This window comes from Macroventuria anomochaeta, assembly GCF_010093625.1.
Source record: "Macroventuria anomochaeta strain CBS 525.71 unplaced genomic scaffold BU25scaffold_44, whole genome shotgun sequence".
Taxonomy (NCBI): Eukaryota; Fungi; Ascomycota; class Dothideomycetes; order Pleosporales; family Didymellaceae; genus Macroventuria; species Macroventuria anomochaeta.
This window is the reverse complement of record NW_022985405.1, coordinates 37,968-50,156: the sequence shown is the minus strand read 5'-3', so window position 1 is coordinate 50,156 and position 12,189 is coordinate 37,968. Positions and strand designations below refer to the sequence as shown.

Below are 12,189 nucleotides of genomic sequence, written 5' to 3'. Positions count from 1 at the left end.
GTATGGGCCACGAGATGAACCTCGTAAATCGGCAACTGTGCACCGTCCACGATGTACTTCCGTCCAAAACTTTGTGCGTACGTGCCCACACTATCTTGACGATCGTATCAATAAAGACAACCTGAGTTGTGATCTCGAGTGGAGAGTTCATTAATACATTTGCAAAGCTGACTTGGACGGCGCGGAAGTGTTCCAGCGTCGACCAGCGCCGTTGGAGAAAATGCGTTCTATATCCATTTCACACAGAGGCTGTGAAGTAGGATGGTATGCCAAGGTCCTGAGGGCTTTTGCCGTATACGTAGCTGAAGATACCTAGGGTGCGTGGTTCGGACACTGATGTCATGGCTGCATCTCATATGCGGCTCGCGGTGATAGACTGTAGTCCAGGACAATGTTTGATCTGAAGGACTCGTCCGCTAGACCCAACAAGCCATAGACTTTGTCTAGTGGATCCGAACACTGACGCGTGCAGAACCTTGCGGCTATATCGAGAAACCTTCAGCATTGTCTATCTTCGCTTGTTGTGATTTTCTGGAACAACATAACTTGTCGCACAGCAGCCTTTGAAATCTTTGTTGTCAGCTCTTCCCCAGTAGCCAAGAACGTGAATTAGGAGCAACAAGTATCATATAGCTCGATGCTCCGAACGAGATGCAGGAAAAATCTTCCGGAAGCAGTCTATAGCCGCTCTGAAACACTATCTTGTGCGCAAGTACGGACACCTGGACTGCCCAGACGCGAGTCCACCAAGGCAGGCGGAAGAAATCCATGGGAGAGCGTTGTACGGTATACGATTGCAAGTCTATCCCAAGCGAATCAATCTTTCACTCTGTCAAAGGCTCGTAGTACTGATGAGGGTCAGCCCCAAGCGCCTCGACAAGCTCGAAGACAGTGACGCTCCCGTCCCAGACCCTGAGATAAACAACGACAGTAGAAGCTTGCGCGTATAAACAGGCAATGCGTACGTCTTTCACTTCAATTCAGTCGAGCTGGAATTGCTGACTGGCTCAGCGCTCTGATTGGTCTGTCGAGCTTTCACTTCACAAAGCAGCGTGATCAACACTTCTCGAAACCTACTCCATTAGGCAGTTTGATGCCTTCAATCTGCCCTACCGTGATCAATACCCATTCAACTCTACCAAGATAGGCAGTATTGATCTCTCCCTTCACTTCCACGTTGTTCTCAGGTCGGTGCGATTGGCTCGCTACCACGACTCGGTGATTGGTGCGTAGTCGGTTCAAGACCTGCATGCCCACCTGCACCCTCATTCGGTCTTCTGCATGCCTGTCTTTCAACAATCTGCGCCTCGAGCTTGAAAGTTGAGAAAAGGAAAAGTGGAGCAAGACGAAGCAACGCGTCTTCTGAAGATCTACGTGTGGGCTAGCGATCATGTAGTATATACTGTGTAGGTCAATGCTTGGAAGTACGTGTGGGTACGCGTAGGAATACTCAGCTTAGCCTACTTTCATGCAGTCGAATATGTACTTGCGTGGGGTAGCTGCTGCGCTGTGAGTGGTGGGGTGCTTCAGGTAGTGGGGGATGGTAGTGAGTGATTGGCGATGGTAGGCTTGGAGCTTGTAACGACGACGTAACGAGCATCCCTTCCGCAAAAGGAAAGCCGGTCCGGTCGCTGTTACAGGAAGGGGTGCCTAAACTCGTGGGAGTGATGCGCATCATTATCGCTGTCGAGACTTGGATGGTAGTCACGTTGTAATGTTGCAGCTGTGAAGAATCGCAGAGGTTGTGATAATGATACAATATCATTGCGCGCTCTGAGGCTGCGTCTGCTAACTATGATAGCTACTGTGCCACATCTCCCCAGTGAATCTATGCTTTCATGCTTCATTCGATGAGCACTCCCATCTCCTGATAATCCAATACTAGCCTATGCAGGGTCTATCATGACAGCTAACCCAATGCGCAAAACAGAATACGGCACAAAGCTTGAGGACTCCAAAATGGACAATCGTACAACGCCCGGAAATGCAATGTGCGAACCCTAGGTGCACAAAATGGATGCAGTAATATTAACAAGTGAAGTGAATGTTGTGTGTGTTGTCTTCGTTCAGTCCTTGCGGGCGAGAATCTTCATGATTTCCTCACTGGGGCAGGACGGAATGGGCTTGCGCTTTGATGGCTCGACGGGCGGTGCAGGTGTGAGCGCTGGGACAGCGTCATCTTCCTCGTGTGGTGCGTAGGTCGAGCCGCGTCGTCCGGTTTGGGGCGTGTTCTCGTTTGAAACAAAGACCGACTCTCGTCTCTGGAACATCGATGGCTCTTCGTTCGACACGAAAACGGACTCGCGTCGCTCGAACTGGAGAGGGCTGCCGTCCTTTGGTGGGAAGTATGATGGTCCACCTTGTGTGGGTGAAGAAACGAAGTTCCATCCAGGGAACATCCCAGGGCTCTCGGCGTCTTGCGGGATGAAGATGGACCCACCGCGAGGGCGCAGGTTGTTGAAGGGGCTGGCATCGTCGTCCTCTGGCGTTCCATTTCCACTCGGGTCAGACTGCTCGATAGCTTCGAGTTTCTTGGCTTCGATGTGCGATTTTTGCAGCGCTAGTTCGAGGTCCTCGGGGGAGAAAGGTTGCGAATTTTGACGGGTGCGGTCAGAGCCAGTCCCTGGACGTGTGCTGCTTCGTCGTACTGATTGAATTGAGCTCGACCGACGGCGGCCGCTTGCCGACTCTTTCCGTTGTGTGTCGCGAGGGTCTTGTGTCGGGTTGCGGGAGAGGCCGACTGTCGCACGTTAGTCGAGGTTGACGAGACAACTTCACAAATACACACCATTAAGGACGTCGCCCTCGTCGTCACTGGCCTCGCGAATGTTCGCAGGACGCTCGCTGTCAGAGATGCTCGCTCCAATGCCGCTGTCTACCCATGTGTCGTCTTCGTCGTACTCGCTGTGGAAGCTGGATCTCCGGCTGCGGTGCACGCTGCGGCTGCGGCTGCGGCGACTCCTAAAGCTGCCCTTTCGACTCGGCAGACGGCTGCCCATTGGCGAGTACAGGCTCTGGTGGCTGCGTCGGCGCCATGCCTTCTTCCAGGTGAAGGCCTCGAGGTTCTTCTTGTGCTCGGGGTCGACGGGACGGCGGTACTTCATGGGCGGCATCTTCTCGCCGGGCTTGTAGAAGTCGCTCTCGGGCTCTGCAGGCTCCGTGTTCTTGTTGCGCTTCATCTTGCCCGCAATGCCGCCCTCGCCCTCCTGCCCGGTGAGGACGCGACGGAGGCGGCTTCGTAGTGCTCCCGGCATGGTGGGTGATGTGTGGGGGAGGATGCGTCGAGAGACGGGGAGGAATGCGGAGTGGGCGGGAGTGGTGTTGTCAGGAAGGAACGCTGGTGTTGGGAGGGAAGGTGCAGCCAGGCCCGGTCAGAATGTCGGCGGAGACGGGTGCAGTGAGGCTGTTATGAGGAGCGGGTACCCGGCGCTCTAACTACTAATAACAATGGTAGACTCGGGGGAGGGTGGGTCGGTGTCGTCGATTGGTGAGCCTGACCCTGCGGGCGCGCTGGGCGTGATGGTTGCAGTTCCGAAACAGTGCTGGGGCACTCTTGACCTCAGGCGCTGCCGCTGGGGGAAATGCGGAGTTTAATGGCCGACACTGGAGAGTGAGACGCTGCAAAACCTCAAGCCAGGACTAGAATAAAACGCGGAGACGCCAAAGCTTGACCGTAAGTCGGCGCCAGCTAGCCCAGCCTCGATGCGGAGGGAAGGGTAGTTGATAGGTGAAGGGCAGCGCGGAGGCTCGCTGCAACGCGCGCCGAAGAATGACGGGCAAGGAAGGCTCGCTCAACACTAGCGGAAAGCACACCACCTGCATGCAGAATTCTTCTAGAAGCCTGCACGCTGCACCAGAAGCCAGGCGCGAAAAGCGCACTGCAGAGCGAGCTGACGATTCTAGCAGGTGATCGGCCGAGGTGCAGTCCTGGACTGGTGATTGGCGGGGCCTCAGGTCAGCGCTCAGCCAGAAAGTGTTAGGCACCCCACTGTCGCTGCGCCAGCAGAGCCCTTGCAGGCTCGTCGCCACCAGCGAGAAATTCGCGCAAACAGCGTCCTGCCCGCCTATGATTCGCTAGAAGCGCAGTTGGCATCAGTGGCCTGTCACGTTCGCTCGTCGGAAGCTCGTCGGCAGCGAGCTTGCGGCAGGTGCTTAAGAACGCAGGCCGCCTGCCGCTGCCGTGCACTGCGCTGACAAGGAGCTGTCCTGCGCAAGAAGTCTTTAGCACTGCACACCAAACTCTGCACCAATTGCTGCCAACTCCTGCTCACCTCCTAAACGCCTGTCAAATGTCAGTCCCACCATAAAAGTCGGTCTGGAGCCCGCTTCTAACGCGTCTGGGACGTGTTGCGGTGCGCCGCCTTGCCCTCTGTCAGGTGCCGTATTTGAGTACGCGGGGTAACGCCATCGCCCACATCCCTGTCGGTGATCGGTGACATCAGCGCGAGCGAGGTGGGAGCAGGAAAAAGGTGTCACGGCAGGAGATCCCACATTTATGACCGCCTGATTGCTCACCTCGTTTGCAGGCTCCAGAGCTGAGGGTGTTCAGCCCTGCTTCAGCAATTGAAACATTGTCAGCAAAAGGTCGATCACAATGAGACGCCAGGATCAACAGCAATCTCGCGGGGCTGTCTGTGGCTGACCCCACACGCGCCTCGAATAGGTGAATTTGGAACACTTCATGGCTTGGACACGCTGCAACTGGACTAGTCTTGGCTGTTTTTGGTTGTGACGCGAAATTTGACGTTCTCATTGGAGCCGCTGTCTAGCTTCCTGCGGCCTGTCCGTATGTTATGAGGTCATTGGCGCTACTTCATAGCTATAGCTATGTGATGATGTTATTCGACACGAAAGAGCTGTGCCTTGGTTTCTGCAGCCATATACTAATCTCGTGATATCTTCAAAAGAACACAAGCCAAGCTCCTTCCTTTCAATCCCTGGAGCGATCACACAAACACAATCTCACCATGGAGAAGATCAAGAACCTCCTGTAAGCTACGCGATTCATGGAAGAGATCATTGCTAACAGCTATGGTAGTCACCCTCACGGCAGTGACAAGGACCGTGAGACCGCCGGCGGTGTTACTCACGACAACAAGGGCACAACTGGCACAGCTGCGCAGTCGCGCACAGGTACCTCTGGAACTACGTCTGCAACTACTACATCTGGGCACCAGTAAGTGTTGCGCCTCACGCAATCCAAAATGTACTGACAGAACGCCAGGGCCACACCCATCTATGACCAGATGACTGGACATGGCAACACATCCTCCACAACTGGCGAGACTCTCAGATTCTCCAACAGCCCCAATGTCGGCGCTGGCACTGGTACCGGCACCTCCACATCGACTGGTCTCGGTGAGGAGAGGCATGCCGGCCATGTTGGTACCGATGGGCCAATTGGCGGTGCTCGTGTAGCTGGCACACCTGGCGACACCTCTCACCTTGGAGACAGCTCTCGTCATGGCGACAATTCGCGCCCACAGGTTAGCAGTGGCGCCTACGACGGTAACAGCGAGGCAAGCATCAAGTCTGGCGTGATTGGCTTCGCACCAGGCAGTGGTGGTCAGGGTCATGCTGCATTGCCCAGCAACAGCTCTGCTGAGGACAGACTTGATCGCAACCAGGTTGTCGGTCAGGGAAACACTGGCACAAACACTGGCTCTGGGCTCAGAAATGAGACTACCCACGAGCAACCGGGCACATTCCCTGGTAGGTAGCCCAGCTAGCGCTACGTACAATGAAAGCATTGCAGTCTAACATTTTTCTACAGTTTCATCAGGTACTGGTAACCACAGCAGCTCTACTCAACAACCGCATGCCTCCAGCCGCACCAACGATACTGACCGCTCATTCCCTCTATCTGGAGGTGTCACATCAGGACACCACGACCACAGCTCCACCAGTCATGGTACCCACGACACTCACGGAACTCACAGTCTGAACACCAACGAACGTGAGCTTGGTACCAAGGAGCGCGAGCTCGCTGGCGGTGATCACCATGGCCGTGAAGGCCTGGCTGGCGCTGCTGTGACTGCTGCAGACACAGCTGCCGCTGCACATAGCCATCATAATGAAGACCGTGATCCCCAAGTGGGCACCTTCAGTGACCGAGTCGCGTCGCCTACGGGACACTCTCACCTGACTTCAAGCGTCCGAGAGCACAACATTCACCCCGATGCTCTGCATGCGGCAGGTGCGCGCCCTCTGAACGAGTCAAATGAGCCTGGCCATGGACCTCCAAACGAGACTCCTCATATCAACACTGGCACTCTTCTCGACTATGAGAAGGCTTTCGGCAGCGATCCGCACACGAAACACACGGGACTTCTGGACTACCGTCCGCAGGCCCACAGAACAGGCACAAGCCCTCACATTCCTGGCGAGTTCCCTGGCGCAACTCCTGAGAACGAGCGACCCACGCCCATCCTTGGAGGCGCAGGTACGACGTCAGGAACTACCTCAACTGGCGCTTCGACCTCTCTCGACCCCCGCCACCCTGGATCTCTTAACGATCCTTCCTCGAGGTCCACCGAGTCATCTGGTCACCATCTTGGACGCGACGCAGCGATCGCTGGTGGAGTAGGCGCTGCAGGTCTGGGCGCAGCCACTCACCACAAACATGAGACTATATCCTCCGGCAGCGGCAACCTATACGACGAGAAGAACCCTTACAGCTCCAAAACTCTTGATCCTCGCGTCACTGGCGGCGAGGCTCGTCTTGATGATCATATATTGGATCCTTCAGCAACTTTGTCCGCATCCAGGTCTCAGCCTCTTTCCGGCTCATCTGCACCTTTCCCCCCACCCAAGGCAGAAGAGGGACAGCACCACTACGGCCGTGATGCTGCTATTGGTGGAGGTGCTCTTGGTGCAGGCGCTCTTGTTGGCAGTGCCCTCTCTGGTGACAGGCACCATGACGCTACCTTACGGGACTCCTCATCTCTGCCCGCCACCCAGCACACATCTGGCACCACTAACCCAAGCACTGTCGGCACTACGTCGACCCCACACCAGTTGCCGTCCACCTCAGCAAGTACCTCGAGCCAACCCACAGGCACCCACGGCGAGCCTCAGCCTCAGCACCACTATGGACGTGACGCAGGCCTCACCGGAGCTGGAGCTGCTGCTGCAAGCGGTCTGGCATACTCTGGTTCCCATGATCAGCCTACTGGTCAGCGCACTGTCGGCTCCACTACTGAAGATCCTGCTTCGAAGACTATCGGACCTCACAAGAGCAACATTGCTAACATCCTCGACCCTCGCGTGCAGCCCGATCCGGCGAAACAGAAAGACCACACCACAACCGGCCCTCACCAGTCTGATACCTTTAACCGTGCCGATCCCCGGGTTGACGACAAGGCTGGCCAGCACCACTACGGCCGAGACGCTGCAGTCGCTGGAGGCGCTGGAGCTGCAGGCTATGGTGCGTACGAAGCCGCTAAGGCTTATGGTGATCACCGTAGCACACAGCCAGGAGCTTCGATGCAGGAGCAACGATACGATCCCACTGCTGCTGGTGCTCGTGCGTCTAACCCTGTTCCTGCGACTTCCGAGTACAACTACCACAACCCTGACGTCGCCGCTCTCGCAAGTGCGACCGGTGCCGGCGCTCCGGGACACCACAGCTCAACTCACGGCCAGACTCAGCAGCCCTACACTACAGCCCAGTTGGCCCAGTCAGTCAGTTCCCAGCCGCCTCAAGCCTACAAGGCCCCTGAAATCGATAACAGCGATCTTGGTCCCAGGGACAATAGCTCACGCAACGCTGCTCTCGGCGCTGGAGCTGGTCTAGCTGGAGCCACCGCTGCAGGATACGGATTGTCACACCACAATGACAAGACCCAGCACACCTTTACCCCCGGAGCTTCCACTCAGCCAGGCTCCTCTTCGCTGCCCCAGCCGACCGGTTCTTTGAACCAGGGACAGCAGTACCCTTACAACACGGACCCCAGCCAGTCTCACACCAGCCGCGATGCTGATCTTGCGGGCGGTGCTGGTACTGCAGCTGGTGCCGGAGCTGGCTACGCCTATGGTCAGCGCACCCAACCCCAGTTCGACCCTAAGGAGCAAGAGAGGCTCGACAAGGAGACTGCTAAGCACCAGCATGACCTTGAGAACAAGCACGATAAGGAGGTCCACAAGCTCGAGAAGAAGCACGAAAAGGACCTGAAGAAGCACGAGAAGGAGGCTGCTCACCACGACGAGAAGGAGAAGAGCGGCGGCCTCTTGGGTTTCCTGCACCGCAGCAAGTCCAAGAAGGAGCCTAGCCCAGAGTCTACTCCTCGCCGCTCCGATGAGCACCACTACGGTCATGATGCCGCTGTTGCTGGCGGTGTAGGTGCTGGTGCTTCTGGTCTTGTAGAGCATGAACGCGATGATAAGTTTGGTCACGGCTCCGGCTACAAGGGCAAGAACCTCCTGCACAAGGACCCTCCTGCCGGTCACCCAGCAAACGAGGCTCTTCACACCAACAATCGTGTTGGTGTCGATGGACCTATTGGCACTACTCGCACTGAGACCACTGGCCGCACAGGCGAGCACCACTACGGCCGTGACGCTGCCATCGGCGGCGGCGCCCTTGGTGCTGGCGGTCTTGCCGCACACGAGCTCCACGACAAGCGCACTGATCCTACCTCTACCACCGTGGGCTACACCGAAACTGGTCTTGCTGGCTCTCAGCAGGCCACTATCCCTGGCAACGCCACCTCTGGCTCTGCTGTCGGAAACCGTGACCAGCACACCCCCGCCCACAACGCCTTCACTGGCGGTAAGCGCGAGCACATCGGTGTCGACGGCCCCATTGGCGACCCAAACATGATTTCTGGTGACCGGTAAGCTCCCCTTTTCCCAAATTCTTACATACCGCACAACGACTAACATTATCCAGCCAAACTGGCAAGGGCGTCTACGGCGCACACCCCGTCGAAGACCTCGCCGAAGACCGCACCGTCATCGAGCCTCGCACCGGTCTTCCCATGAACGTTGGCCGCTACGGCGACGGTGCTGGCGGTACTGACGGCGGGCCAATTGGTCATCACCACCATGAGACTGTCCCCGGACAAGTTCAGCCTGGTATTGCGGATACTGAGCACGCGACGACGAACTGGGAGGATATCAATAAGAAGAATACTATTTACTGAGTGATAATAAAAAGTGGATGAATGAGGGGGATATGAATTGAGTGGATGTGGAAAGGTTAAATGATTGAAATGGTTACGATCACTACATATACCTTTGCGATTGAATCGCTGCTATTGACTGCTAATGTCTGAATGAACATATTTACTACATACTAGTCTTGGTCAGCTCAAAATCGACTTTGTCAGGTGACAGGTGGAGAGGCAGCTCCTGTACACGAAGTGTCTTTGGAGGGATGAAGTGCGGGAAGAAGAAGCTAGAGCAGAAGAGGAAGCAAGACGTCTTGTGGAATCTGGATCTGAACGGCTCTGTGATGTCTGCCACATATTCCATCGGGAAAGTCTACCCAGTACTGACAATCAAGACTATGAGAGCCATAGCGCAGCCTGGGCCAGTGCTGTGGCATCACGCTGGATGCCCTAATGACTTGGCCCCGCGGTATGAGGCTACTGAAATGACATTCCGAGCCCGTCATAGATGATGTGGCGGCGTAGCCGCTGTAGTATATTGATAGCTACGGTAAACGATAACGTAGGGCTATCGGGTCGATAGAATACTGCGCTGAATTGCTATTTAGCTAGGAGAAGACGATATACTGGCCTTGGAACGTGCCATCAATCTCAAATAGCCGCTCGGAGCTGAGGATACCACTCATTTGAGAATATTTCAACGCAAAAGGTTCTTCCATGACTTGGATGCAGAGACAAAGCTGACCTTCGTTTTCGGAAGGCTGGACTGTGCCCAAATCGGGCGCTGCGTCGCACTACAAGTACCTTGTTCGCCAGCCCTCCTCCGGGCATACAACTTCTTGACGATCTTTCAATGTTCTCCAGAACTGGGTCAAAGAATGCATACAGAGCCACAAACGTTGTTGTCAGAATTCTGCCAGAGACTACTCACCAAAGCAGATACTTGAGATCACACGTCACTGCATATGTTTGCGCGAGCATCTTACAGCTCCAGTCACGTATGCGTACCTTAGTCATTCTTGGGGATCCCAGGACGTGGCCTTGAAATTGACTGCGTCCAACCTGGATACACTCAAAAAGGAAATTCCATTTTCCACTTTACGGAAGACAATTCGTGAGGCTGTTCAAGTGTGTTTGAGGCTAAGGATTCAATTTCTTTAGATTGACGCCTTGTGTAAGTTCGTACGCTACCTTTTGTGCCCAACGCATGACTCAACACAGCCAGGTATCTTGCAGGGCGGTGTTGAAGATTGGGAGGAAGCTGCTGCTACCATGGCAGACATATATGCTAACGCTTTCTTGACTATCGCCGCGACTGTCTTCATGTTACTCAACAACATAAGCAAGACATCGGCTTGATTTCTTCGGGTATCCGCAAGAACTTTGGTGAATAGCCACTCCTAAACCGCGCTTCGGTCTCTCAAGAGCGCCGTGTGTCTACAAAAGTCGTTCATCTAACAGACGTGCAACTATTGTGGGAATGTCACACCATGTACAAATCGCAATCGGGTGAGATCGTCCATGATTGAACAGGCGCTGATTATGAGCGTGCAGATTCGCTTAACACGATGCCTTTCAGTTATCCTATTGAAAACCCTGCGGAGGCTTGGCGACAGGTCGTGGAGGACTACAGTGAGCTGAAACTGATCTTCGCCAAAGATTGATTGCCGGCTCTTGCAGCCTTAGCGGAGCGCATGATGCGTACTCGTATTGGGGACAAATATATCGTCGGAATGTGGGTTGAATCTCTACAAAGGGATCTGACATGGCGATGTCCCTTAGGGCCAGGGCAAAAGAACGACGTCTCATCGTGGTGCCGACATGGTGCTGGATCTGTGCGGCAGAACATGTGAGCTACAGCAACAACAATTTTCGTATCCGAGCAGCAGTAAACCAAAGTGGGGTGTGTTCGTGGTGGTCTACAATGATCGAGATCCTTGACATTATTTGCACTCCCATCGGCTCTCCGCAACTCGACAATGTTGTCAATGCAAGTATAGAGCTCCAGTGTTACAGCTGTACGGTCAAGGTGCATTATCACGAATACAACCCAGACCACGACTACTCATGAGTTTCTTGCGACTATGAACTTGAGGACCCATCCGAAACCCCTGTATACAGAGAGCTTATCGCATGGACCATTTATCCGGACTACGACTTCGCGGCTAGTTCGCGACCTGTCCAAGACGGCGACAAGCTGTTCTTCGTGCTCATGAATTACCAACGAGATAAATGGGGAGTTGCGTGGAACGGTCTTGTGATTAGGAAAGTATCAGAATACAGATGGAGCATAAGCTTAGCAAGAACATTTCTATACTGTTACACGACAGCCTCGCTATCAAAGGACTGGAATGTTGTCCTCATCATCTTCATCCGTCTCGTCGACCTTCTCAGGGCCTCTCCTGTCGGTCTTTTTGTCCACTCTTCTCCGCTCTGTCACCAGTCTTGGAGGTCCTCGCCACCTGCACATATCAGCACACCATCTTACAAGTCTCAGGACACTCCGACTCACCATCGAAATCCTGTTGCGATGCCTTCAAACAAACAACATAACAGTACGAACCACAACACCACTTGGAAATCTGATGTCAACCATGACTTCTCTGATCCTGTGGTGATCTCTTTCCCTTTGGCGTCCATGATCTTTTGTATCTGGCGTCCTTCCGACGAGATGAGCGAGCCAAAGCCTATAATGGTGGTAGAGAACAGATTATTTGACGATGTTGTGACAGAGTTTCGATGGGTGATCGGGACCTCGAGTTTCTTGCAAGCAATCTCGCTGTCCAGATGAGTGCACGCGATGCGCGGTGGTGTCGATTTACTGTTCGGATTCAAGGTCGTCGTAAATTGTATCGGTACGGCGATCGCGATGCTAACGACAAGAAAGGGGACAAATTTCAGGGGAGATCGAACCTAGGCCTCATGATACCTGCAGTCTGCGCAGAGTAGTGTCGTCCATGTATACTTCACAAGTACTCAAGATCCTTGAAACTGCGCCACCTTTACGCAACCCCCAAGACCTCCTACACCCCAACCACCTCATCTTGCATCGACCCACATCCACACCTTGCACGCGTCC

At 54.5% G+C, this 12,189-nt stretch overlaps 3 protein-coding genes across 3 annotated transcripts; 1 reads left to right on the top strand and 2 right to left on the bottom strand.

The window, feature by feature from the left end:
* Nucleotides 1–1,768: 1,768 nt before the first annotated feature.
* Nucleotides 1,769–3,727, bottom strand: BU25DRAFT_415190 (uncharacterized protein). The gene is made up of 2 exons (XM_033707484.1): nucleotides 2,789–3,727; nucleotides 1,769–2,740 (listed from the first exon to the last, which is right to left on the bottom strand). The coding sequence occupies exons 1-2, from the start codon at nucleotides 3,252–3,254 to the stop codon at nucleotides 2,067–2,069; spliced, it is 1,140 nt and encodes a 379-aa protein (XP_033556650.1). The 5' UTR covers nucleotides 3,255–3,727; the 3' UTR covers nucleotides 1,769–2,066.
* Nucleotides 3,728–4,860: 1,133 nt separating this feature from the next.
* Nucleotides 4,861–9,299, top strand: BU25DRAFT_209006 (uncharacterized protein). Its single transcript, XM_033701177.1, has 4 exons — nucleotides 4,861–4,990; nucleotides 5,039–5,176; nucleotides 5,225–5,712; nucleotides 5,774–9,299. Exons 1-4 carry the CDS (start codon nucleotides 4,968–4,970, stop codon nucleotides 8,836–8,838), a joined length of 3,714 nt encoding a protein of 1,237 aa, XP_033556649.1. The 5' UTR covers nucleotides 4,861–4,967; the 3' UTR covers nucleotides 8,839–9,299.
* Nucleotides 9,300–11,408: 2,109 nt separating this feature from the next.
* BU25DRAFT_415188 (uncharacterized protein) lies at nucleotides 11,409–12,164 on the bottom strand. The gene is made up of 2 exons (XM_033707483.1): nucleotides 11,623–12,164; nucleotides 11,409–11,572 (listed from the first exon to the last, which is right to left on the bottom strand). The coding sequence occupies exons 1-2, from the start codon at nucleotides 11,748–11,750 to the stop codon at nucleotides 11,449–11,451; spliced, it is 252 nt and encodes an 83-aa protein (XP_033556648.1). The 5' UTR covers nucleotides 11,751–12,164; the 3' UTR covers nucleotides 11,409–11,448.
* Between the last annotated feature and the right edge of the window lie 25 nt (nucleotides 12,165–12,189).

Bases quoted from the DNA above. Each gene is read 5' to 3' on its own strand.
- BU25DRAFT_415190 (XM_033707484.1), bottom strand. From the start codon at position 3,254: ATGCCGGGAGCACTACGAAGCCGCCTCCGTCGCGTCCTCACCGGGCAG. The intron at 2,741-2,788 runs GTGTGTATTTGT...AACGTGCGACAG, and splicing joins CGAGGGCGACGTCCTTAATG to TCGGCCTCTCCCGCAACCCG.
- BU25DRAFT_209006 (XM_033701177.1), top strand. From the start codon at position 4,968: ATGGAGAAGATCAAGAACCTCCT. The intron at 4,991-5,038 runs GTAAGCTACGCG...CAGCTATGGTAG, and splicing joins GAGAAGATCAAGAACCTCCT to TCACCCTCACGGCAGTGACA. The intron at 5,177-5,224 runs GTAAGTGTTGCG...ACAGAACGCCAG, and splicing joins ACTACTACATCTGGGCACCA to GGCCACACCCATCTATGACC.
- BU25DRAFT_415188 (XM_033707483.1), bottom strand. From the start codon at position 11,750: ATGGACGCCAAAGGGAAAGAGATCACCACAGGATCAGAGAAGTCATGG. The intron at 11,573-11,622 runs GTGAGTCGGAGT...TGATATGTGCAG, and splicing joins ATCGCAACAGGATTTCGATG to GTGGCGAGGACCTCCAAGAC.